The 25,345-nt window shown below is 34.4% G+C and overlaps 2 protein-coding genes across 3 annotated transcripts; one reads left to right on the forward strand and one right to left on the reverse strand.

The window, feature by feature from the left end:
- Positions 1-72: 72 nt before the first annotated feature.
- LOC126967228 (acidic leucine-rich nuclear phosphoprotein 32 family member A) lies at positions 73-11,622 on the forward strand. Its single transcript, XM_050811720.1, has 6 exons — positions 73-259; positions 3,568-3,944; positions 4,203-4,288; positions 6,252-6,326; positions 7,295-7,414; positions 8,888-11,622. The coding sequence occupies exons 1-6, from the start codon at positions 212-214 to the stop codon at positions 8,965-8,967; spliced, it is 786 nt and encodes a 261-aa protein (XP_050667677.1). The 5' UTR covers positions 73-211; the 3' UTR covers positions 8,968-11,622.
- On the reverse strand, positions 11,615-25,154 carry LOC126967173 (origin recognition complex subunit 2). Of its 2 annotated transcripts, none has more exons than XM_050811642.1 (8): positions 25,060-25,154; positions 24,499-24,675; positions 23,120-23,326; positions 21,526-21,608; positions 20,502-20,663; positions 17,167-17,701; positions 15,028-15,261; positions 11,615-11,852 (listed from the first exon to the last, which is right to left on the reverse strand). In XM_050811642.1, the coding sequence occupies exons 3-8, from the start codon at positions 23,289-23,291 to the stop codon at positions 11,650-11,652; spliced, it is 1,389 nt and encodes a 462-aa protein (XP_050667599.1). In that variant the 5' UTR covers positions 23,292-23,326; positions 24,499-24,675; positions 25,060-25,154; the 3' UTR covers positions 11,615-11,649. The 2 variants fall into 2 exon arrangements, with proteins under 2 accessions (XP_050667599.1, XP_050667598.1); XM_050811641.1 differs by lacking the exon at positions 25,060-25,154 and adding an exon at positions 24,823-25,047.
- Positions 25,155-25,345: the final 191 nt, after the last annotated feature.

A 25,345-nucleotide genomic window follows, 5' to 3' on the forward strand; every position in this document is an offset into this window, starting at 1 on the left:
ATCAAACATGACAAAAAGAAACTCGAGTCAAAAGGAAGTATCCGGTCCATAAAATCGCCGCTAGACGGCGCCTGTAGTTTAACGTCACTTGAGTAATGTGTATCTTTATGTCCCTTCTGTTTTGAAACCCAAGCAAGCTTGGTAAATTTATACTTGTGGTACTTATAGTTTTATTCAGTGTTTTTTGGTGCGAATTCTTCAATATTTAAAGATGGAAAAGAGAGTCGCGTTGGAATTAAGAGGAAAGAGTCCATTACAGGTATTTATTGAAGTCTTAGCATCTTATGTTGGAATGTTTTGTCGATACATATTTTGCCAATCACATATTATGTTTATAACAGAAAGATATTATCAATTAACGGGGTATAACTATTCGTCTAATTATATCAAACACAAATTGTGTATTCATTTTTATATTTAAGATGTGGCGTACTTGTTTATAGGCATCCTTGTTGCTGTGTTACGTCCGCTTTTATCCACGTTACAATAAAAGACGATAAATAATGATTATAATATTAATTTTGTAGAATTAAATTAAAATAACTATTATGTACTTGAAACTTACGAATCTATCTAGATTCAGTTTTAGTGCGAAGTTATGTGTCGCGTGTTTGAGGTTAGTATTATAACACAACTCGGAGATAATTTCCAATTGAATGTTTATTCTTAAGTTTTCACATTTGGCGTTAAATATATAAATAAGTTATTTTCTATAAATAACATTTTATTTATCTCTGAGGAAGCATTCATTGATACATGTAAGTTATGAAATACAAAACGCAATATTTACGTAGTAACAAAATTTTAGATGTTTCAATGTAACAATTCTAGGTGAGTACCTATGTTCCGGTACTTATTTTAGGTAGTTTAATGTCTTAAATATTTTTTTTTAATAATAATAGTATATTTGATACCTAGTCGACAATCGACATTAAAATAATTATTACAGTAAATTCAAACTTTCGATTCAATCTAGTCTGTCCTATTTGGCGCCTTTTTGCTATATTGCGTCATTTCTTTTAATTAATTATAATATTAATGACAAAAATGTTTCTAATAAGTATAACAATAATAACATTGCATTTTATTGACGCACGCCTTACCGATATGTATGTATAGCGGCCATATTTATTGCGTCGTGATGATTCGTGTCATCCGCCATTGCAAGGTTAATAACTTTTATCATATTCGGCTAAACTGAACCACATGATTGAAGAATTTAGACAAATAAATATAGGAATTATCACATATTTGGTGTAATTATACCGTTTTTTGAATACAATTCACTTATTTGTGTATTTATTTAACTATAACAATCAAGGCCCTTCGACAACTTGCACCATTTTCATGTTTGACGTATTGTTGAGAATCATGTTGTATGAGCATATTGAGCTACTAATTTTAAATGCTACTTTCTTTTAACTGTACAGTAGTAACAGCTTATTACTGAAAAAGGTTTTCATAAAAAAAACAGACAATTCTACCATTTTCTTCATTTGTATGATTGTACTTTTTTGGGAATACTTATTAATTAGTATATCTATACATCGTCATAGAATAAATATAGTCTTTGCTGTACATACTATTGACGTTTCTTTCGACTCTATGGTTATAAACCTAAAGAATTGGGTTAATATGTTGCCAGAATGAGAATAGGTTTTTTTAACTATTAGATAAAGGCTACATAGCCTTTAAGAATGGGACAATTTAAAAAACCAACAAGTATTTCGTAAATTTTATAATATATATAGGTAATAATAGTTGACATAACTCAGGTCTTATAAAGTCTGGAACATTGACTACCAGCATAGTTTTGCTGGAAGTTATTAGGTAACATAAAAAAAGAAGGTTAAAAAAGTCCATATTATGCATTGGCTCAAACTTTTTACTTCCACACCATTGTCACCCAGAACACGTCCACTGCTGGACAAAGGTCTCCTCCAAAGGTTTTCATGACAATCGGTCCTGCGCTCCCCTCATCCAATGAATTCTGGTGATCTTGACCAGGTCTTTCGCCCATCTTGTGGAAGGCCTACCAACACTGCATCTTCCGGTATGTGGTTTCCATCAAGGAGCCACTGCCACTTCAGTTTCACAATCATTTGGGCTATGTCGGTGACTGTGATTCTCCCATGGATCTCCTCATATCTGATTCAATCTCCAAGGAAAACACGGAGCATAGCCCTCTCCATTGCCCTCTGAGTGACCATGAGCTTGCTCATCAGGCTCATAGTTAGTGATCATGTTTACTTCTACATAAAAATGTAATTTTGTGTACTGGTAAAAAACCATTTGTAACTAGTCCATAAATACTGCACAAGATCAAAGAAAAAAATTCTTTGCAAATAACATTTATTACTCTTAGTGTGTTAGTTCAATATGTAAATATAAAACATTTTAAAATATAAAAAGCTTATTTGAAGTGGTGTCCATTGGATGCAAATACAGTCCTTTAAACAATGAAGCTAGTTTTCAAAAAGGGCACTCACTCTTTCCATGGGAAAATTCTTTACTGCTAATTGTACGGATTGGTTGTAGCGGATTAAGATCAGGACTAGAAAACAGCCAGTCTTCAACTCTGATGAAGTCCAAAACATTTGTTTCCAACCAAAGCTGCATAGACCTTGTGCTGATGTTTTGATACCTTTTTCACAAAAATATGGCTGTCACTCCTTCATAGCTTATAACCAAAACAACATTGAAGTCAGATAGTGCGCATGTTGACTAAATAGGAAGCTTCCTTTGCGGAAGATAGCTTTGAGCATATATACAGTGATTTTTTTTTTTGTTAAAATATTGCTCGATTGTAAAAAAAATCTCATCTGTAAACAACAAATTTCTGTGACCTTCCTTTGTGTACTGCTTCAGTTGGTACCACCCTATTATATTTTAAATTATTAGTTTAGAAATGACCAGTATGTCTCTTATAGGCTGCAAGTCCTAAGTCATCTTTTAAAATACGCGACATGGTTCTAGGTACTTCTTATCTTCATCTCCCAAGATAAAATCTTTTGCTTTCAGGCAGGATTTCTTCAAATTCTTTCCCTTACTGCTTTGACCACATTTTTCGTTCAAATACTACGTGGACGCCCAGATATTTTTCTGTCACAAACAGAGGAGGTCTCATTGTACCTGTTAATATCCCCGTACACGAAACATTTATTAATACCAAGTGTATGGAGAGTTTATAAAATTGCATTTGGCTCCATACCTACATTGTGTAATGCAATCACAGCAATTTGGTTCTCTTCATCACCCCACTCCATTTTAATATCGCAAAATATTGTACAATGTATTGGCGCCAAATTAAGAAAACTCAATGAACACTTATATAAAAATGACAGAAATTCAAATGTAATATTTTGTTTATTTTTAATTGTAACAGTATTTATGGCGAGACTAAGTATAAGAAGGTTTCAATTCGTCTTTTAAGAAGAAGTTTACGTCTAGATTTTTCTGATCAATAAAAAAAAATATTTGTGTATTAATCCTAGAAGTGAGGGTTATCGTTTTGAAAACATCACAAATTGTTTTTCTGATAATATAATTATAAGTATTTGTTTACAGATAAAAGAGTTGAACTTGGACAACTGTAGGAGCACCACAATTGTAGGGCTCACTGATGCATATGTCAACCTCGAAATTTTGAGCCTTAACAATGTGGGCTTAACTACTCTTAAGGGGTTTCCTGCTCTACCCAAGCTGCGAAAATTGGAGTTATCTGACAACAGAATTTCAAGTGGCTTAAATTTCTTGAATGGATGCAAAAAACTAACACATCTCAACCTCTCTGGAAACAAAATTAAAGATTTGGAGACTTTAAAACCGCTAGATGAGTTTACTAACCTTAAAAATTTGGATCTCTTCAATAATGATGTCACTAACATTGAAGACTACAGGAGTAAAGTTTTTGCTTTACATCCGTCACTGAAGTATTTGGATGGGTATGTTTCATAAATTACATTTCATGCATTTTATTTCATTCATCTTTAGTTTTTGTCTCTCAGAATGTTTGGGTTTTACAAGAATCCTGAGTTGTAATGGGCAGGGCGTATCAATTACCATCAGCTGAACGTCCTACTCGTCTCATCCCCTACTTTCATTAAAAAAAATGGAAACGTTTTGGAGGACACGTTAGACATAAGTTGAAAAGTCCCAGTGCTCAGTGTTCTACAAATAAACATTTGAAAAATGTGTTTCAGATTTGACAAAGATGATGTGGAGGCGGAAGACAGTGATGCAGAGGAAGAGGATGAAGTGAATGGCAATAATGACAGTGAGGAGGAAGGTGAGAGTTTCATTCATAAAATATAGACATGCCATGTAACGGAATGATTGCTGCTAAGAAGATGAACAGGGTAACCCAAGTCAGTGTGTCACCTGAGGAACGGGAAAGACGTCGTTGCCTTTAAAATGTAATCCAGACCGGAGTTCCACAATATATAATCGCTTTGTTCACTCCAGAGTGCACCCACGCCTAAATTTGTGAGAACTCTCCGAATGCTAGAGAGTCGCTATTGGCACGTGCTCAGATTAGCTGAGTGTTTTTTTTTTCATATTTTTTTTTATGGAATAGGAGGACAAACGAGCGTACGGGTCACCTCGTGTTAAGTGATCGCCGCCGCCCACATTCTCTTGCAACACCAGAGGAATCACAAGAGCGTTGCCGGCCTTTAAGGAAGGTGTACGCGCTTTTTTTGAAGGTACCCATGTCGTATCGTCCCGGAAACACTGCACAGGGAAGCTCATTTCACAGCTTTGTGGTACGAGGAAGAAAGCTCCTTGAAAACCGCACTGTGGAGGACCGCCACACATCCAGATGGTGGATGATATCCTAACTTGTGGCGTGTCGTGCGAAGGTGTAATTCTTTCATTAAATACTGTCATCATCATAATTATAATTAATGTGAACACGCATTTTTCGTCCCATCTGTATATTCGTGTGTGCTTCTGGTATTTAAAATGGAGGGTAAAGAGAACTGAATTTGCTATGATATGCAATTTCCTAAACTTCATTCTCTTGGTATCTTAGTACTGGGATGGTGCCAGTACAATGAAACCTTTTCCGTGTGTATCTTTAGTGTCTAATAATAGTATAGCTCATTTATATGCACATACCACATTAAGCATTGGCCCTTATCTAACCAATCATTTTATTATGAATAGGTTTGTAAATCAAAAACCAAGACGCTAAGTTAAAATTTATTTAATGAGGAGAACATTTGTGAGATTGTGTTCCATAATATGACATGATGTTCTTAGTATTAGACAATATTTAATGCTACTTGGACAGTTTCAGTTCCTCTGTATCTGGTTCAGTTTTTATAGGATTAAAACCCCACAATTGATAATATTAGATTCAACTCTTATAGATAGATATGCATACTTAACTATACTATACTAATGTTCAAACTTATTTTTCAATCCCAGATTGAAGTGATAACTTTGAACATATATTGTTTGCAATTTTAATTTACAATTCACATCACTAAAATTCCAGATTTTGTGAAAGACATGGGGCAACTTGTTATTAGTGATGATGACAGTTTATCCGCAAGACCTGCTGAATTGAAACCTCCTTTATTACTGACACTCTATACTGTTTATGGTCTTCTATTTCATATGGGCTCACTTTTGCAAAGTAAGCATCAAACTGTATATTTTTTGATGCTTCTTCACAGAGCTAATATTAATTTTATTGTCTACTAGCTGACCCGACAGACGTTGTTATGTATATAATAAATAAAATAATGTTTTTATATGGATTTGTCAATAATATATCATAACATCAAAAATTACTTCGTAAAATATGCACCCTGCTGTCGTAATGAAATTGTTTCACAGCAGAACTGTCAAACCGTGCGTCAAAGAAATTCTCTCATAGAAATTATGTATGAACACATCAAAGGAAAAGCAAATTTGTTGTTTTTTATTTAATTTAACAGCATTTTCCTATTTATTCACCCTTTTAACCTTCTCTGGACTTCCACAAATAATTCAAGACCAAAATTAGCCAAATCGGTCCAGCCGTTCTCGAGATTTAGCGAGACTAACGAACAGCAATTCATTTTTATATATGTAGATTATAATTTTTATACATAGATATATTTTTTACTTAAGATCTATAGTGTGTACACACTAGATTTTTCACCCATTGAGCACCTCTGCCCTTTTAAAGGTCTTTTTACTGTTATATTTTTATAAGATAATGTTTATTAATATTATCTCAATGTAAATTTGTTTTGCTTCAGGTTCATTCAATGAAGAGGAAGATGAAGATGAAGCAGAGGATATATCATTAAGTGCAGTTTACAATGCCAATTTAGGTAAAGTATAGAAGTAATTTTGACTTATTTATTTCATAGACAGATGGGTACAGGTTTTTACCTTTACACAGTTCAGTAGGTACCTTTTATGTATACGGAATGTTTAATTTTGTCACTATAAAGGTCTCTTATTATTTCAGTATATAGAATTATTTATTCCCATTAAGACAAAAAAGTCACTTACATGAGAAATAACTTAAGTAATAAATAAGGTTAGTATTAATTACTTATCCGGTATGAATATGTGGTTAGTATAAAGAATTAGTGGTTAATAATAGTACAATAATCTAGTGTGAGGACACATTGATATATCACAATAGCAAGTGACTTCTAACAAATACAGTAAATGAGTAACAAGATTATTAGCAAAATAGTTGATACAAAGTAACAATCAAGACAGGTTCTTGGGTTGTGGTACAAGTTATATGCGATTTTATTTTATATTGACATTGCTTCGTATATGAGATAGCAATTTTCTTTTAAAAATATTAAGTGAAGGTGCTACTTTGATATCCTTTGGAAGATTGTTATAGAGTTAATTATTTAATGAATTTATTATAATGGTATTTTTATTTAATTATATACACAAGAATTTGCTTTAGGGTCAGGTTTAGCTTTGTTAAAACTGTACTTATAGAATGTGTATGTATGACATAGATAGATAAGCATTCAGATTAAATTATTTTTTAAAAGACAACCCAAACGTCTATGTAAGTATGTATTATATGCTCATACTTTTTATTTATAAAAAAGTCATACTTTCACGAAGTTAGTTTACGAGATAGTTTTTGACTTTCAATAAGTGATTGCATATTATATTTTAATTAGAAAGATTTGAATACACTTTCGTTTTTATAAGTAATAAGTTATTAGTTTCAAACCAATTTATAACTTTAGTTACATAAAAGCATTGTTTAATAAGTTACGTAAATAGAATATCAGATATAGAATTACCCCTTTTTTTATAGAGGAAGAGAGTTCAGAGAGCTCAATGTTTGAGGCTAGTGATGTGGAAGAAGAAGAGGAAGAAGATGATGAGGATGCAGATGGCGATGGAGATGATGCAGAACAGAACTCAAAAGCACAAGGTATTGAATCTTCATTCTTAATTTAAAGTATGGATGATATGTGACTGTACTTCCTATATGCATATATTATTATGTATGTCATAAATTCTATATATTCAATCACGTAATATTTTAAGGTGCCCGGTAAACCCCACAATGTGGAACAGAAATTATGCCCTTTTATGCATTTTTATGAAGCTATATAGTTCTGTTTACTTTTTTTAAATCTTTAGTAATGCACTCAACCAATCATGAACCTCCAGTTCTAGGTATGCCTGAATAATCGCCAGTTGATGAACAGCCGACATCAACAGTATATTTATCGGACATCAATAGTGTATCGCCATTTTAGATCGGCTGGCGATCTACCATTACAGATAGTCTGGTATAGCACGAGGCGTTCATCTCATTAATTATTTCTTCAGGCCTCGCCTATCATACGTATCTTGATGGCGACTGTAGAGCTTGATTTGCCGTTACCAAACCGGCCGGTTCTTTTGAATTTTGAAGAAATTTGAATCTTCTGTCGAAACCACTCTGAATGGCTTCATTTGTATATCACCCCTCTTTGAAAATACTTCTCTCTGTGTCTATTTCTTCGTATTGGCACAGTACAGAAACTGACAGTCGCCTTAGATATTTGAGGAGGAGCCGACACCCCATTGGCGTACACGGCAGCACGTAGGGTTGTCACTTTTTTTTAAATATTTTTTTAAAAATAAATATTATAAATATATAGTAAAGTTCTTCATAGCAACGAATACAAAATGGCAAAGAACATTCAAATTGATTTTTACAATTTTTTACATAATATAAGGCCTTTGTCTAACAGTGGACGTGAAATGATGATAATATAATGTAACTAATGAACAGTAAATAAATTTCCAAATAAACTTACAAATGGGAAACGGGCAAATATTTCCGGTTCCTAGTTTTACTGGATATGAAATTTCTACCGCACGATTGCCCTGTCTAGACGGCTTCGTCGGATGACTGTTTGTTGATTTATAGACTGTGGTATCGTCATACATGCGAGCAATTCCTTATTCTAATGGTTTTATGGCGCGGGTTTGCTGGACCCCAGTATCACCTTGAATCATTTCATCGCCTGCAACCCTTGATACTCGCAGTGTCAGTAAATATCTTAGCACTGCAGACAGATATCGCTACATTGCATCTTCTGCTGGATTTATCGCTATGAGTGTTTCACCTGCCGCCTCTGCGAACTTCGCTACAAACTAGATTGTTATCATCCACACAACCACACTGGACTGTATTCGGTCTTTCCAGGATACTAAATGGCAATATTACACCCCAGGTAAGAGGTTTTCCACTCTCTTGTGACTCCGGTGGTGCCAAGAGCCTCCTTGGCTACAGTGATCACTTACGATAATGTGACTCATATGCTTGTTAAGCCTTCCATTCCATAAAACATCTAGTAATAGGTATAAAAGATTAGTTAAGGCAAACTTCTAATTGAAGAATTTTTAACAGATGGCAATGAAAATGCACACGGCGAGCCTGAAGAGAGCACTCGGGGTAAAAAGCGAAAACACGACGATGATGAGAATTGAATACTTTGTTGCCTTAACAGACTCGTGTCCTGATGCCACACACAATCAACCCCAACCATTGTATCGATCAGTTGGAGCAAACAAATTATACTGCCATTACGGTTGTAATTTATACAATTATTGGTAATTATAACAAAAAAATCCACTTATTTTTTTTACTAATCCAGAACATTTCTGATACAGAGTGGCACTGTTTGGTATACCAACAATAATTTCACCCCCGGATCCACTGATAGGGTTTTTTTGTAATTCAGATATTTTAATTATTATCATTTCTTCACAATACATTATATTGTAACTGGCTTATGAGACAATATATTGTTAAGTGATTTTGCAATACAATATTCATGTTTAGCCTGTCTGGAATATTAAACATTCATAACATTTAGTTAGCGAACAACCATTAAATTAATATCGGGTTTTTAGAGCTGCTCTGTGTATGAGGTGGCAATTTCTTCATTGACATTAAATACATTATCCGGTTTCATAAACAAAATGAGTTTAAGATTTGCCTTATACTGTTATATAATATATACCCCAATTAATTAATAATTGATTCATAGGTGATGTTATTATGTTTAGCATTATGGAGATGTCTAATACTAAATTGCGATTTAATAGTTTGGAAGTTTCACAAATCATAAAATCAGTCATGTGTAAAACCTGTGACTGAAACACTCAAAGGTTTATTGAAAAAATTGTTTTAAAATATGGCTGTAATGATTGTCTGACAATCAATTGTTTGGATTGATAGTGTGTTGCTCCATTTACTAGTTTTAAGTGTACAGAGCTCCGATGCATCGGACAATAAACCTTACCTTTTGATGAATAAGGGTGTATTATGAATCACACCTTGCAATAGATGGTTTTAAAGCTAGAATAAATATTTTTCAATACCGATAGCTCAAGAAATGATCTGATTTGTTAAATTATTAATGTGATTCATTTACTTGGTACTGTTTGTGTTCGGGTTCAAAGGCTGTTGTTGCCATTGTAGGTCGAGGCTCATGAGACAGTACTTGTAATAGTCAGGTGACCACGCCGAGTGATGCCTTGTATTACGACTCACAGTGACGGACTAATCACTCACAGATTGATATCATCTAGTATTATTTATCACATCAGTATCTGTAATATATTATATGGTTCTTGATTGTTAATTGTAAAAGCATATAATTAAATAATATTTGTCAATAATGTGTAAGTACAATTGTGTTTCATAATTCACTCATATTCATAAAGTGCTGGTCAATCTCGGTACAATTGAACCTTGTAGTTGTCACTGAATGAGGCTCACTCCATCCATAACTGGCTCAGGTTAGTTTTAACAACTGTAATGTTAATAAAAATTATTTGAATCTATGTCATTGGAATTATCTAGTTAAAAGCTTTAGAAATAAAATTAAGTTCCCATTTCATCATACATATTTGGAAATGTAAATAATTTCTACTTTTGTTTTGAACAGTTGTTGGGACACTTGAACCAGAAATATCAGTTTCTGAAGGTTTGTAAATATCACTAACATTTTATGATCATGAAATAGGTTTTTTAAATATTATCACAGTTTTAACTGAGACCACACATGCTTTGTGTAAGAAACTATCGGTCTTAACTTTAAATTAATAGTTTATGATCTGAATAATGTTTATTTATATTTGCATGAATAACAAGTCTGAAAAGCCAAAGTCTATAAATTTAAAAGGCAAGTAGGACGAGCCTTGTGATGTTCAGAAGCTGATAATGTGATGTGATTTCAATATTAATTAATTATAATAAAATGTTTGAGTCAAGTTTCCATATCCCCGAGTTACCGATGCGGCTCTGACACATGAAGTGATCACCTGTGTCGACGTGTGTTGTGTGGACCGTGGAGTTTGTTGTCCGACATGTTGTTTTGATTAAATTGTTTATGTAATAATTATTTTTTATTCTATTGACTATAAATTAAATCATTGAAGAAGTGCATGATATTAATTTAAGAATAAAAGAGCTCTCAAAATTCTGAGTAATTTAATGATTTATATTTAACCTCATTCCTTTGTATAATATTCCAATTTGGAATATTCCGCCTGTGTTACAATAATTGTTATATCAACGGTATAAAATTATAAATTCATTGAATAAAAAAATAATTTTAATGTTTTACATTAACATAGAAAAGAGTTATATTGGTCAATTAGATAATATTGACAAATGTGATGTTGATATACATTTTTTACATTTATATTAGACAACAATGTTTATATAAAAATAACAAAAGCTGAATCCGAGACAGGATAAATAGTAACTTCACAATCGCTTCCTGGTTTATTAATAAGGCACATGGTGTGCCGTATTAAAATAGTAAAATATTAGAAATCATATTTAGACCAATTTGTCAACATCTGATGAGAGGATATTTTTCTACAATATAATATGTAATTTAAATTGTAAAGAGTGATTTATGCACTTATATCAATGATAATTTAAAATGTTTGGTTGAAACGTCATGGTCAATGTGCCAGATATGTTGAAAAGAATTTTAGTTAATAATTTTATTGTATTGTGTAAGTCATTAAGTTTAAGTAATTTACAACTTGGCCTGTTGATATATATTATATAATCCTTTTAAGACTTTATTTCTGGGATTGTAAAATAAAATATAAATTATAAAATCAATTGTTTTATTTTAATATCTGTAATTACTGCTCGTTTTGTTGCTCTAAGAACTGCTGTAGTAGGGCACTTTCTATTGGTATTATTAATCGTTCAGTTCCATCCACGGTCCGTTTGATTTTTACTAGTTTATGATCGATGAACTCCGTGAGCTGAGCTCGTAAAGCTAAGTCATAGCTAACGAGAAACTGTTCTCGAGATCTTGAATAAAGATCTTTATAGGCTAAACCTGAAATAAAAAAATATTTATCTTAATTATTATGAATACCAGATAATTTTTTTTTCTGTCATACAACTGCAGATTTTGATCTCTATTAAAAATCAGTTGTCCAATACAAAATTAACGATATTGTGCTCTCATTGCGTAGTGACATTATAAGCATACAAATTGATTGAAAAAGGAGTAAAATAGGTAAATTGGCATGCAAGTGTGCAAAACCAAGAAACATTTAGTTACCAACGTAAGCGCCGTTAGATAAGGTGATAATGTAAATCAATTATGAGAAGAAGGTTTTATAGAGCTGTCAGTGGTATTTATTTACTTAGTCATAAAATGTTGCCAAAAAATAAACGAATAAAGTAAATTTTTCTATCAAGAATATCGTGTACAAGAATGCCAGATTGGTTTTGATACAAAAGCTGCTTCGAGAGCTCGCTATTTGCGATGAAACAAAAGTAACGACATCGGAGCGGACAAAACACCTGTGCCCTCTTTGGATGAGACCCTGCAAGGCTGGTTGTTAAAGATCATCAATTTTGAGGGAAAAAATACGAATCCGGAATTTTATCATTTAATTCTAGTAAATAAACCGGAAACCTTTTCATCTTGGAGACCTTGGTCTCCCAAGATGAAAAGCGCCTTAAGTACCAAAAAGGTGCTATGCGGGAAATTCATTTCCCGCATGTGTGAATCGAACCGATGAATAAGGAGGTCCGGGCATCAGTTTTCTGGTTTCGCCCCTGTGCAGTGACGGAACGGCAGTCTGAGAAATTTAACGGGTGATCCCAAGCGGAAGGGCGCAGTTCTCTCGCCAATACTTCGCATTTCTCGCGACTTCACCGCACCAATAACTATTTTTAAAGAACTGTCAACCATGATAGTAGTGTTTTTCACCTTAGAGATACAACCGCATTGACCCAAGCCTGATTTCAGCGATTTTGGAAGCCATTTTGCAGGAGCATTCACACCTTAGTTGAGACCTATAAACCGATAAGCACTGAAGAGAGCGGAATGAAGATATCTATACCTAAAAGTATCATATCAGCAACACCGGCCTCCAAGAAAAGCATGCAACAAAAGACCGCATCTCATTTCAAACTGCAGACCCATAGAAATGTGTTGGTGCCTAACCAAACGCGACCTAGAAAACGGGGCCGTCTTAAGAACGTGATGGGCACAGACGTAAACCAGGTAGCTTTAGATTAGAGGTCCACAGAAAGGCCAAAAGGTGTAACTAAGATCTTCCACGTCTGCGCGATAATCGATATAATATATATCAATATAGTTGCGATAGACCATATATGGTATCTAAATGCGTTCGGCCTATATAAGGCATCTATAGGGTTTTGAAGTAGATAGGCATCTATTATATGACCTCGAGGTCCCAAGTTCGAATCCCGGTAGGTGCAAACATTTATATGATGAATATGGATGTTTGTTTCCGAGTCATAGATGTTTATATGTATTTTTGTATGTTTAAATATGTATATCATATTAAATATATCGTTGTCTTGCACACATAGTACAGTCTATGCCTAGTGTGCGGCAAGATCATTTGTGCAATTATTGTTTGTCAATATTATTATATCAATTAAAAATCTAATAACTACCTAAGTACCTATATAAAAATAAAAGTTTCTTATAGGTACATAAAACTTCAGGTTTGCGAGAGGTTAGGCTTCCTCAAAGTCCAATATATACTTTGATAGATTTTGGGGATAAAATCTTACTTACAGCCAACCTGCAATCCCTCAAAAACCTTGGTTCTCAATAAGTAATAACCAGTATTTGCCGTTTACGACTTAACCTTGTACTCCAGTATTTCTAGCTAAACGGCGAGACCATTTTCCATTTCTGAGCGTGGCCTAGATGCGGGAAATGTAGATCATTTGTTATTCAATTGCCCTTTGCAATTCGTCAAATGCAATAGTCTTTATTTCTTTCCTTCTCCACTACTTACTTAAGTAAAAAAAAGTATAGTCACAGTGTACTTTTATTTAATCTAAGAAAATTATAATCTTTATGGTCTAACAGCGCATATGTGATGCAGCTATAATAAGGAAATAAAACTTGTTTCAATCTTAGCACCGATCACTACCATTAGAATTAGTAATCAAATACTCTAAGCTTGGTGTCCTACTTTAATGTGATATTGGCTAAATTGTAGTTTGTCTTCCACAGAAGCCACAATAGGAAGAATAGAAAACTTTCTTACAGTTTATCCAGTTACTCATGCCAAATCACCATGGTAACTTACACGATTGAATGTTCAAATCACAGAACTTCAATATCAAATGAGTCATTACTTGTGCAAATGTGGAGCCTATTTTTTGGTAGAGCTGGTGACCTTTAACACAATCGACATTCTGCATAGACGATTTGAGGGTAATGTTATCTCTCGCAGGGGTCGCTAGGTTTTAGGGTTGCTAGTCTGTACAAATAAACCACAATCGACTGTTGCTCTGGAGATAAACGAAATACAGCCCATTGCTCAAATTCAACCAGATCTATGTGGAAGAGTCAGGTGGAGGGGAAAAGAGCGAGAACGCGATGGACGGATCTAATCAAAGCAGTGACCCAGACGACTATGGTGGAGTACTCCAGCAATGCTACAAATCGCCAAAAGTGGACGAGGATTGCGCGGGAGACAGTGCGACCCAAAACTAAGAAGACCAACGACGACTAATGTCGCATCATCTTAGCAGCCACGACCACTCTGACAAGAGTGACCGATTGAGAAAAAGAGATGTAGACTCGCCCTTTAAATGACTCTTCATTTAAAATTGACTTGAATTACGCGATGGACGGATCTAATCAAAGCAGTGACGCAAACAACTGCGATGGAGTGCTCCCGCAATGCTACAAATCGGCAAAAGTGGAGGAGCATTGCGCAGGAGGCAGTGCGACCCAAAACTAAGGAGACCAACGACGACTAATATGGCATCATCTTAGCTGCCACGACCACTCTGACGAGAGTGACCGATTGAGAAGAAGAGATGTGGAAGAGACATTTAAAATTGAGGCGGGCATTTGAACAATTCCCAAGTGCACACATGGACCGTTTCAACTAACAACTCACACATAGCTTGTTTTATTCCATTTCAACATCTTCAGCCCCCATTTTAAAACCCTTTACTTATAATTTTATAAGTATCATTGAAGTGTAGCCAGTTAATAAACAAACCTTGATAGTGAGGTTGCTTGTGATTCTCCAACTGGTACTCAATGATGATGTTGAAGATCCCCTTAGCGTTGGTGGTGAGAGACTGGTACACATTCTTGAGAGACGAGAGCTGCAGCGCGCCGCTCCGCTGACTCATGAGTGAGTTTTCAAATGATGTCTCTGTGGTGTATGGCAACAGCGTGGTGACATCCCACCATGTAAAGTTGTACTTCATTAGCTTTGTGTGGTCCCATACTGAAACATTTTCGTGACAACAAATAATATTTACAAACTCTAACATAATGTTAATGTAAGGATAGCAAAAAGGTATGCCTAGAAAATACCTAGTCTATCAAATAATAGTATTTTATGCAACAGTTGTGGTTGCGCCAAGGAATTTAAAGTGGACTGTATTATAAAAGGGGTACTCAGGTGAACAGAACAGGAATCATTGGAGTAAAGGGAATAGCCGGTGCTCACCTCTTCTGCAAGATCCTGGGTTCTTCTATATTCGCCTGAGTGTGCTGGTTAACCACAATATATTTATATATATATATATATATATATATATATCTCGGGACACTTAACAAAGAAATCACTACGATCTCACGGCGGCAAATCAACAGGAATACTAGGATTTCCTGGATTTATAATTAAATGTTGCGGGAGCTCAACCTTCGCGTGCGGTTATTTGACGGAATGTGTGTTACGCCATACGACCATAGATATCGCGGCCGCTTAAATGAGAGGCAAATGTATTGTATACATAGATCTGTGGTGAGTGGTTTTATTTTTACTTCGAGGAATGGCAAAGGTACAGCCAACGCGGGAAATGTGAAAATTACAGGATATCTTGCAGCATCCATGCAAATAATATTAACAAGTTTTTTTTTCTAAAATTGACATTAAAATGTTTAGTCTTATGATTTAAACATATATATATATATGTTTAAATCATCATATATAGTACGAACGCATTACCTAATATTTCTATGAAACATAACCGAGATTTAGGTTTCTATGCAACAAAAAAACTGTAGGTACTTTTTTGGCGACAATATAGTCGGGTGAACAATGCTATTTTAGGCCATAGAGTATAGACTTTCTTCAAAGACTGAATAAAGTATGTACCTACTTATATTAGTGATCGTGGCTGTATAAATGACAGATAAAAGTAGGGGAGGAGAAAAAATTATATAATAATATAGATTGATCGACAAGCAGGTTGCAGATTTGGTCTTCACTGTGAATAATACATATTATAGTCCGAGCCTGAGTGTATTTGTATGCATGTAAGTTTGTTTGACTATTAACAAACTCAGCCTCTTGATTTGACCATTGTGCGTGAAGGTTAATAACATAATAAGAAATAAGATGTTTTTGATGAACTCTGATGGGCGAACAACACACAAATGTCAGGGCCTAAGTTCGTGACATGAAACTCAGTAGGCTGTTTTGAATAAGAGACGAAAATTGGATCCTTAGGCTTCATTTAGTGCTTGACCGAAGGTTAGCGCTGACGTGCTAACATCGTCATCAAAAATTCACGTACTGGCAATTTCGAATATATTGTATATTTTTTTACTACAATTTGACGCTCTGTAATAATTGGGTAAACATGATATGTATATATCTATGTCTTCTCTATACGTATTACGCACATATACAAAACGTCGAAAATGAATTAATTTTTCTTCGCAATTGTACACGCGCAATCAAGTTTTCTGTCAGCTGAGCACAAGACGCAACATAGTCAGCGTGTAGGTATCGTAGGCGCTACGGTCGACCGACGTCAGCGCTGACCGTCGGTCGAGCACTACTTACCAGTGGAAGGCTCCTTTGCACAGGCTAAATTATGGGTACCACAACGGCGCCTATTTCTGCCGTGAAGCAGTAATGTGTAAGCATTATTGTATTTCGGTCTGAAGGGCGCCGTAGCTAGTGAAATTAAACAAATGAGACTTAACATCTTAACTCTCAAGGTGACGAGCGCAATTGTAGTGCCCCTCTCATAATTTTTGGGTTTTTCAAGAATCCTGAGCGGCGCTGCATTATAATGGGTAGGGCATATCAATTACCATCAGCTGAACGTCCTGCTCGTCTCGTCCCTTATATAAAAAAAAACTAAATGCAGCCTTAAACCAAAAAGATCAAACTTACATAATGGCGCATTAATATGATCAATAGTCGCGATCGTATGCACGTTTTTCAACGCAGATAGACTCGCGAGCATCGACTGAGCTTTCCCATTCCTCAGCATCGGTCCATCAATATTGTGTATCAGAAGAAACAGGTCTGTAGCACTGTCACTTAACTGTGTATCAATAACACTAACAATATCGCTCACGTCACTTGGAACATGTGTGTTCCCCAGTAAACTCACTATTATTGTTTCTAAAACACTCTTCACAGTAAGACTCGGATAAAATCCATTTATAACTATGCAGGGTGAGGCATGCAGCATTCGGGCTTGAAACCGGTGTAGTACATCTCGTTTAGACCCAATGCCGTACAGAATAAGGTTGAAATTCTCACTGAGAATGTGTAGCCATTTGTCAAAGAGGGTGTCATAGTTTTTATTTAGCTCTGCAATTTTTTTCGAGTGCTCCTTTGATATGCCGATATCAATGTCCTTGATTGCCTTGTTGAGGTCCGTGGTTTTTAATCGGGCCAATGTGTGGTCTGAAGTCGCAATCTGGAATTTTATTACACATTGTTTTAACACACATTACAATGGTGTTTAACCTAATGAACTGTGTTCTCATTTAAAGTCTTTATTGGGACCTAATGAAACCGAACCGTTTTCGAAGAAATTTATAGCAGGTGACCAAGTGTGGATCAGTCAAAGGACGGTCAGGGATCATATAGGATAGCAGAAGATGGTGGTATTAGTTTAGTTTTAGTTATTGTTCACTGTGAAATATAGCGATTGATAGTTTCAATTTCTATTTTCAGTAATAAATATTTATAAGTACTGCCATTTTACTCGTGGGATTGTAATGTTAAAATAAGAGTGACATTGGTCTGTCTGGTACTTCATGAGAACTGCATACAAATTATGAGTTGAGAGCGTCCCGACTTGTCCAACCGGGCAGATTAGCGTCCTGTAGGTATTATAGGTAGGTTTAGGTCGAACAATTGTGTACGAAAAAAAATTGAGTCGTATTTGCAATTTTTATGCATTTAACAGAAAATCATTTCAATTGCTCTACAGCTTTAAGTAACGGACCACATTCAAAACGAGTGTCACTCTGTCCACTGTACAAATACAGAGATCTGGATATTCTCCAGAAGAAAGGAAATTCTTAATAAAGTGGTCAAAGGTAGATATATATACCTTACGAAGTTATAGACGGTGGGAGAGACCTTGTGTTTGATTTTAAAAGAATTATTAAAAACAAACACACATACATATAGTAATTTTTGATGATTTTTATTTTTGGCGAAATATCTCTTGCAGTCATGCCCCAACATTTTTGAACCCCGAACCTTGGTGATATATTATAACCGTCCTAGATATACTAATAGTAAAATACCTATAGCATCGACTATTTAACGTTCATTAATTTATTTACTACGAATTTTGTAACCCATGCTGATTTTAAGAATGTGCTCCCATAATTTTTTTTTTAATAATATTCTATTACGTAGTATTATTACGTTATTCAAAAGAGTAGTATTACGTTATTCAAAAGAATTGTTAAAAAACGTTTGTGTGGTAAAGGTTACTATAACATAAATGACTTTCTTAATGATACCACAGATTGGGAATTGAGCGACCGCACTCAGGCTATTAAATAATAACTTTAATTGTACAATGTTACTTTGTAAATGTTACTTTAATTGTAAAACATATTTTTGATGAAAAAAAAAGCCCGCTGAGTTTGTTGCGCCCATTCTTCTCAGGCCTGAGGCATTCACTTTGGAATGGGTGGTAGTTTTTTTGACTTTCAATAAGTGATTTCACATCCTATTTTGAATAAAAATATTTGAATTTGAATTTGGAAATTACCTTGCGTATTATACTAGTATACTTTAGGTTATATACATCGCCAATTGGCCAAAAATCTGAAGGAGATAATAATAGCGTGCGGTTTTAAAAATATTATAAAAAAAATTCGTTTAAAAATTTCTGAATGCTCTGGTTGTGAAGTTAAAGGTTTGCAAATCCGTCTTTGTTCTATATGGTAGACAGCGAATAAATATATTGAATGTAAGTAGAATAAAAAAAAGTGTGTGTATACTTAGGAGGCGTCCATAAATAACGTGAGGTGTTTTTTTGAATTTTCTGTGCCTCCCTCCCCCCCTAGTGAGATGTCGTGAGAGTTTATTCAACCCCCTCCCCTATCCCCCAATCTCACGTGAGGTTTTTCAAAATGTGGGTTTCTTACATAAACGCGAAGTATGAACGAAATTATTTTCTTTCGAACGAATTAGTGAATGATCATAATCGGATTAAGAATACGCTTAATATTATATCTTAAGCATGTACAATCTGGATTAAATGGACATGAATAGAAAAAAATATTGCGTGAATATTTGCCGAGACCCCCCCTCTCTCCAACATAAGATTAGATGAGATTTGACTCGACCTCCTCCCCCCCTTAAACATCTCACGTGATTTATGGACGCCCCCTTATGTATTCATGTAAAAAGTTATACTTACTTGGCGTAATAAAGCAAAAACCCTTAAAAATTTTTATTCCTCTTTTTTTCTTTCAATTAGGGAACATAGTAATATAGTTATTATAATGTTGCCCCACTTGCATTACAATCTAGCCTTAACTTAGACTAATAAGTAATTCTACTTTAACTTAAACTGCTAGATAGATTAAACTAAGAATGTGTCCATAAACACATTTCTTAATGTCTCTATTAAGGGGAAGTCACTTTGTTCATGTGTCTTTTATAATATCACTATATTTATATTGTATTACACTAATTCACTAGCACTACACTAACTCAAAAGGTTTTGTTCGTTTGAGTCTTCTTACTATATCAGTGTTGTCAAGGAGATGTATTGCCTCGACGTTCACGTGATGGTGAAGTCTATGTTGATGAGCTTCAGCATATTTTTGGATATCTTTGTCAACAAACTCAATGTTAAGGTCCCGATGGAGTTCGCTGTTTCGAATGAACCAAGGTGTGTTCATAATTTCCCTCAATACTTATACTTATTCCTCTTGCTATTAATTCTACGTTTGTAGAAAGAACAATATTGTAAAATTCTTGCAAAAATGGATTTGACAATTAATTATTAAATAATGAAAACGGGTGTATAGCCTTGAACCCTTTGCCTGTACAAATAATGGACAAAGAAACCAAAAAAAAATAACGAATGTCGCTAACGTCAGAAAATTTTAGGAACCAACTTCACCCTGTTACTTTTGTGTTACAGTGATGCGCGCGCATCTTAAAATTTCACTCCGATCATTTTTTCATAACGCGCCTAAGGTGGTATAACTTCAAAAAATTAAATGAATACAAAAAATTACCGTTTTACTAGAATTCATCATGAAATAATTGTCTGGTGCAACGATGTATTCACAGTCCTTCGTCTTCACCCGGACATTCTTATTTCTAATGAATGCTGTTTTTGGGATTGGTTTTGAATTACTGTCCTCATCTGGTGATCCAGCGTTTGACCCGGAGTCACTCTGTTAAAAAAAAATTAAGTATCGAATTACAATTACTAATCAACATCGGCTGTTATCAATCTAGATCCCAGAGCTGGAGGCAAAGGTTACGGAATGAACATTATTTTGATCTTTAAATTACAGAATTGATGCTCTTTTGAAAACTAAATATTATATTGTTAAAAATAGTATGTTGGACGTGACATACGACATAGTTTGCTAAACATAAAGTTGTTTATTTGGCAACGCGGCTTTGACGTCTGCGTCTTCATCTCCGCTGCACGATCCAAACAAAATCTGCCATTGTTGGTGCTCTTGATGTGGCTCCTTCCGCTCCATAATACAGCTTGTCTACTTTCAAACATCCCCCTCTCATGGAAGAGGAGGGCAAACGAGCGTACGGGTCACTTGATGTTAAGTGATCACCGCCGCCCACATTCTCCTACAACACCAGAGGAATAACAAGAGCGTTGCTGGCCTATAAGAAAAGCATACCAGCGGGAAGCTCCTTTGCACAGGATGCCGGCTAGATTATGGGCCAAAACGGCGCCTATTTCTGCCGTGAAGCAGTAATATGTAAGCATTATTGTGTTACGGTCTGAAGGGTGCCGTAGCTAGTGAAATTACTGGACAAATGAGACTTAACAACTTATGTTTCAAGGTGAGCGTAATTATAGTGCGGCTCAGAATTTTACGGTTTTACAATAATCCTGAGCGGCACTGCATTGTAATCGGCAGGGCATATAAATTACCATCAGCTGAACGTCCTGCTCGTCTCCCCCTTATTTTCATAAAATATATTTAAACACGGAGCAATATTTTCTACTGTACTGGGGTGATAGGATGTCTGCTCGGTTCAGATAATAATAATTCTATAAGTTACCTCACTGTCATCAGGCGCGTATTCACTGCTGCTACCGGAAAAGTCAGTCTCACTACTGTCACTTTCTATTTCTTGAATAATTCCTGAGGTTACAATAGGACTAAGTATTGAGTAGGAATATATTTAAGTTAAAATACGAAAATAAGTGCCTATTTTAATTTAGATACCTATATGCTTTCTCAACTACTACAATATACTACATTAGGGCCTAAATGGATTCAAATAGCGAAAGACGGATGTCTTTGTCGAAACACAAGCTGTTTAACTTAACATATAATTTAGATTTAAGTTTATATTTAGTTAAGTATCATTTATAATATTTGTGAACAGCAATAAAGGCTTATTTTGTTTAATTTATTTACGTAAATTAGTACTTGAAAATAACGTGATTCATCCGAAGACAAGCAATGGATTTTACATTATTTCACTTTACATTAGGTAGGTACTGTGTCCAGTAACATAGATGAGCTCCGGATTTATGTATTTGTTGAACATTGTATGTTCATATCACCAACCACCACGACAGTTCGCGAGCGCTATTTATATTGCTCATGGGTTTAAACAATGGCCGGTGGGGCAGAATAGTACTCGAATGCCCCCACAATATGGACCGACGATCAAGATCGCCGGAATACGATGGATGAGAACAGCGCAGGATCAATCATCGTGGAAATCTTTGGGGAAGGCCAGCAGTCTTCGGGTGAAGTTGGTGATATACAACGACAATTATGCAAATCCGACTGATGCCTAAACGGTTAATCCTATGAATGCCGTCACAACTCTTTTCCGTGATTAAATGATGATACAGAGGAGTGGGGTTTGTGGTATTGACCATCGAATGACAATGAATTTGTTAGAGACCTTTTTCAAATTAAAATAATACTTGTCATTTCCTGCATTCGATTTCTATTGTATTATAATTATTTTAATAAAATTATGATATGAGGTTTGATTTACTAGCCTACAAGGTATGATATATCATATAGGTACTATTAATAATTTTCTCTGATCAGTTTATCAGGCATAATACTAAGTTGAAAAGCTGGTTTGTCGGTATACATCTCTTTTGATTTGCGAAATTGTCGTAATATTACTAGGTAGAAAAGATGTTTTCGATATTGCCAAGTTGAAAACGTGTATTTAGGCAGAAGCGTCTTTTGAATTTAGTATAATGATTTTTTCAATATTTTTTTATTAAGAAGAAAATTCAAATTGAATTTATTTAATTAAATATAATAATTTGAACTAGATACCTTTAGTAGCTAGTAAGCCGGACACAATACTCATCTCTTCACCAAATAATAATATATATTTTTTTGGATTGCAAAAAAAATATTTTCTCCAATTTTAGATTTTGGTAGATATATCTTTTTTCGTTGAGGCGGCAGTATAGACGATGATTTATTATATATCTACTAGACGCGAATAAGCCGTTCACACGATCGCACTCGAGTGTAATCGCCGATTATGAGAAGCGCCATTATCTTTAACTAAACAACAATCCAGTATGCCTTCTTCATCCATCTATATTGCCACAAAATTTAATAAAATATTAATCTGATTATCAATGAAGATCTCTGTATATAAAACTTACTCTTTTTCATAATGTTAAAAACTTGTTTAGGTGTTGCTTCAACTTTTGATAGACGCTGTAAAACTACCCTGGGTGTTTTCATAGGACTATTGAGCACTGGTGAATTGGTGACAGCTTCCTGGACTTTGTTGTGTAGATCCAATTTAGTGTGGCGAGATTTGAACTTAAACATATCCTGCCCCTCGACATCGTCGCCTCCAAAGAGTGCTGGAATTACAATAAATAAAATCTCTCTAGATAATAAACAATAACTTAACTTTACATCTGTATACGAGATCTTACTTTTTCTCACATCACCAACCAGCCTTGGGTATTTTTTTTATTTACGTAAACATATAACAGCATTTGAAAATAGTCATAAAATGCTTACAAAAACAAGTACGCCAAAAGTGCCAAAAAGTAAATAATGTAAGTACCTAATTAAAAATATATTAGTAGTGAATGCAACGGGTTTGCAGAGACTCAATATATTTTTAAAATTATTATAACCCCTTGTCATTAAAACAGTTTTTACATGTGTCTTGAAAGTTTTGTCAGGTAGTTCTGTTATTATTGTAGGAATTTTATTATTGAACCTAACACAATTTACGAAAAAAAAATACTAATTTGCCTTGCTAGTTCTAAATTGGATATGGCAATTTTGTTTTGTCTGGTGTTAAAGTTATGCATTCACACTTTTAAACATAGTCATGCATATATTTCCTAGTAAACATAATATTTTTGATTGATATATTGTGATGGTGCTGTAAGTTTATTTATTTCTTTAAACAGATTCTGTAATGGGTCTCAACTTCCAAGACTGTATAATGAAGATGCTATCAATATTGGCCTCCTTACTCAGAGCAGAAAACTGTAAGACACTGTGGAAATATGCAAAATATACCAACCTAGTCATTACTATATCCGATAGATGCCATATTTTCCAAACAGTGTATTAAGCGGACCTCAATTAATATGATAATTTCTAGTTTGCAATTTTTTCTCAATTGCAATTTAGAATCTAATGTAACTCCTAAGATTGTATTTTTGTACTGCAGAAAAAAGCTGTAAGAGCTTTATATAGTATGGGACCAAGTTTCTTTTAGATCTATATTCAGGATTTAAAAATTATGACTGTTGACCCATAAAGTAGTTACTACCTTCTTTGTACAATATTATTTTTTTCCATAAGTTTTGGAGGAAAAATGTATACATGACTGTTACAATAAAGTTCCCTCTTATGTTTGAATGTTTTCTCAAAATTAACTTAAGGTTTATTAAACAGTTCGTAGTAAAACTTATTACTCAAAACATGGAGGCAGCCTAGAACTACATAATCATAGTCTTGAATTACTTATATATGTATAGTATTGATATAAATAAAAAAACTTATACTTTACCTTTGGGTTTCGGTGCAGGTGTGTCAATCACAAACTCTTCTTCTGAACTGTAGTTCTCTGATGGCTGTATTCTTCGTTTTGATGGTGATGTATCCAGAAATTCATCATAACGCTTTGGTTTAAGTCTATTTCTAGCAACCCTTCTTGGTGTTAGTACCACGGTTACATTCTCTTGACCTGAATAGTAGAAAATGAGAATTTATAATAGAATTTGATAATTATATTTACTAAGAAAATATGGACAGACATTGATGTCAATTAGGCAAAATGCAGAAAAAATATTATCATTAAGAAGTAACAATCACAATGTTTAGTGTTGCTTACCTGAATCACTTTTGTTTTTATGTGCAGACATGTCTTGGGATAAAATGTTATGTACCAAGTAGTGTAAGTACAGTAATTGCTTTTCAACTACTCTACATACAGTATAAACGAATAAAATATAAAGTAAATATTTCAAACAGACCTCAGAATATTATACGTTTTATAAGTCTAAACTTTACGACAAGCGACAGGCTAGCTAAGTCTAGATTCAGTAAATATTCAAATTTCATAAAATACCTATAAATACTACGTGAGCCGGGACTGCCTAAGTAAAAATTGAAATATAGTTTAGTTTATAAATTCAAAAAATGAAGTGTGCACTATGCATTGAGATTTGACATATGTTTGAAAGTTGAAATAGTAAATAAACTTAGAAGATATAATCCGGTTATGTTTGAAAGCGAACAGATTGCATATAACGATTAACGTAGTGGATTTCGGCTAACTCCGTTTTTTACAAGATTATAGCCGTCAGCTGTCAATCTATCAATCATTGCAAGTTTCAAACGATCATTTTTTTCTT

This window comes from Leptidea sinapis, chromosome 12 (genome assembly GCF_905404315.1).
Source record: "Leptidea sinapis chromosome 12, ilLepSina1.1, whole genome shotgun sequence".
In the NCBI taxonomy this organism is placed as follows: Eukaryota; Metazoa; Arthropoda; class Insecta; order Lepidoptera; family Pieridae; genus Leptidea; species Leptidea sinapis.

Coding starts and splice junctions, on each gene's coding strand:
- LOC126967228 (XM_050811720.1), top strand. CDS start 212: ATGGAAAAGAGAGTCGCGTTGGAATTAAGAGGAAAGAGTCCATTACAG. Junction 3,945..4,202: donor TCACTGAAGTATTTGGATGG/GTATGTTTCATA, acceptor AATGTGTTTCAG/ATTTGACAAAGATGATGTGG. Junction 4,289..6,251: donor TAATGACAGTGAGGAGGAAG/GTGAGAGTTTCA, acceptor GTTTTGCTTCAG/GTTCATTCAATGAAGAGGAA.
- LOC126967173 (XM_050811641.1), bottom strand. CDS start 24,853: ATGTCTGCACATAAAAACAAAAGTGATTCAG. Junction 20,664..21,525: donor ACGCGCCTGATGACAGTGAG/GTAACTTATAGA, acceptor TTTTTTTAACAG/AGTGACTCCGGGTCAAACGC. Junction 17,702..20,501: donor TGATGAATTCTAGTAAAACG/GTAATTTTTTGT, acceptor ATAAAATTCCAG/ATTGCGACTTCAGACCACAC.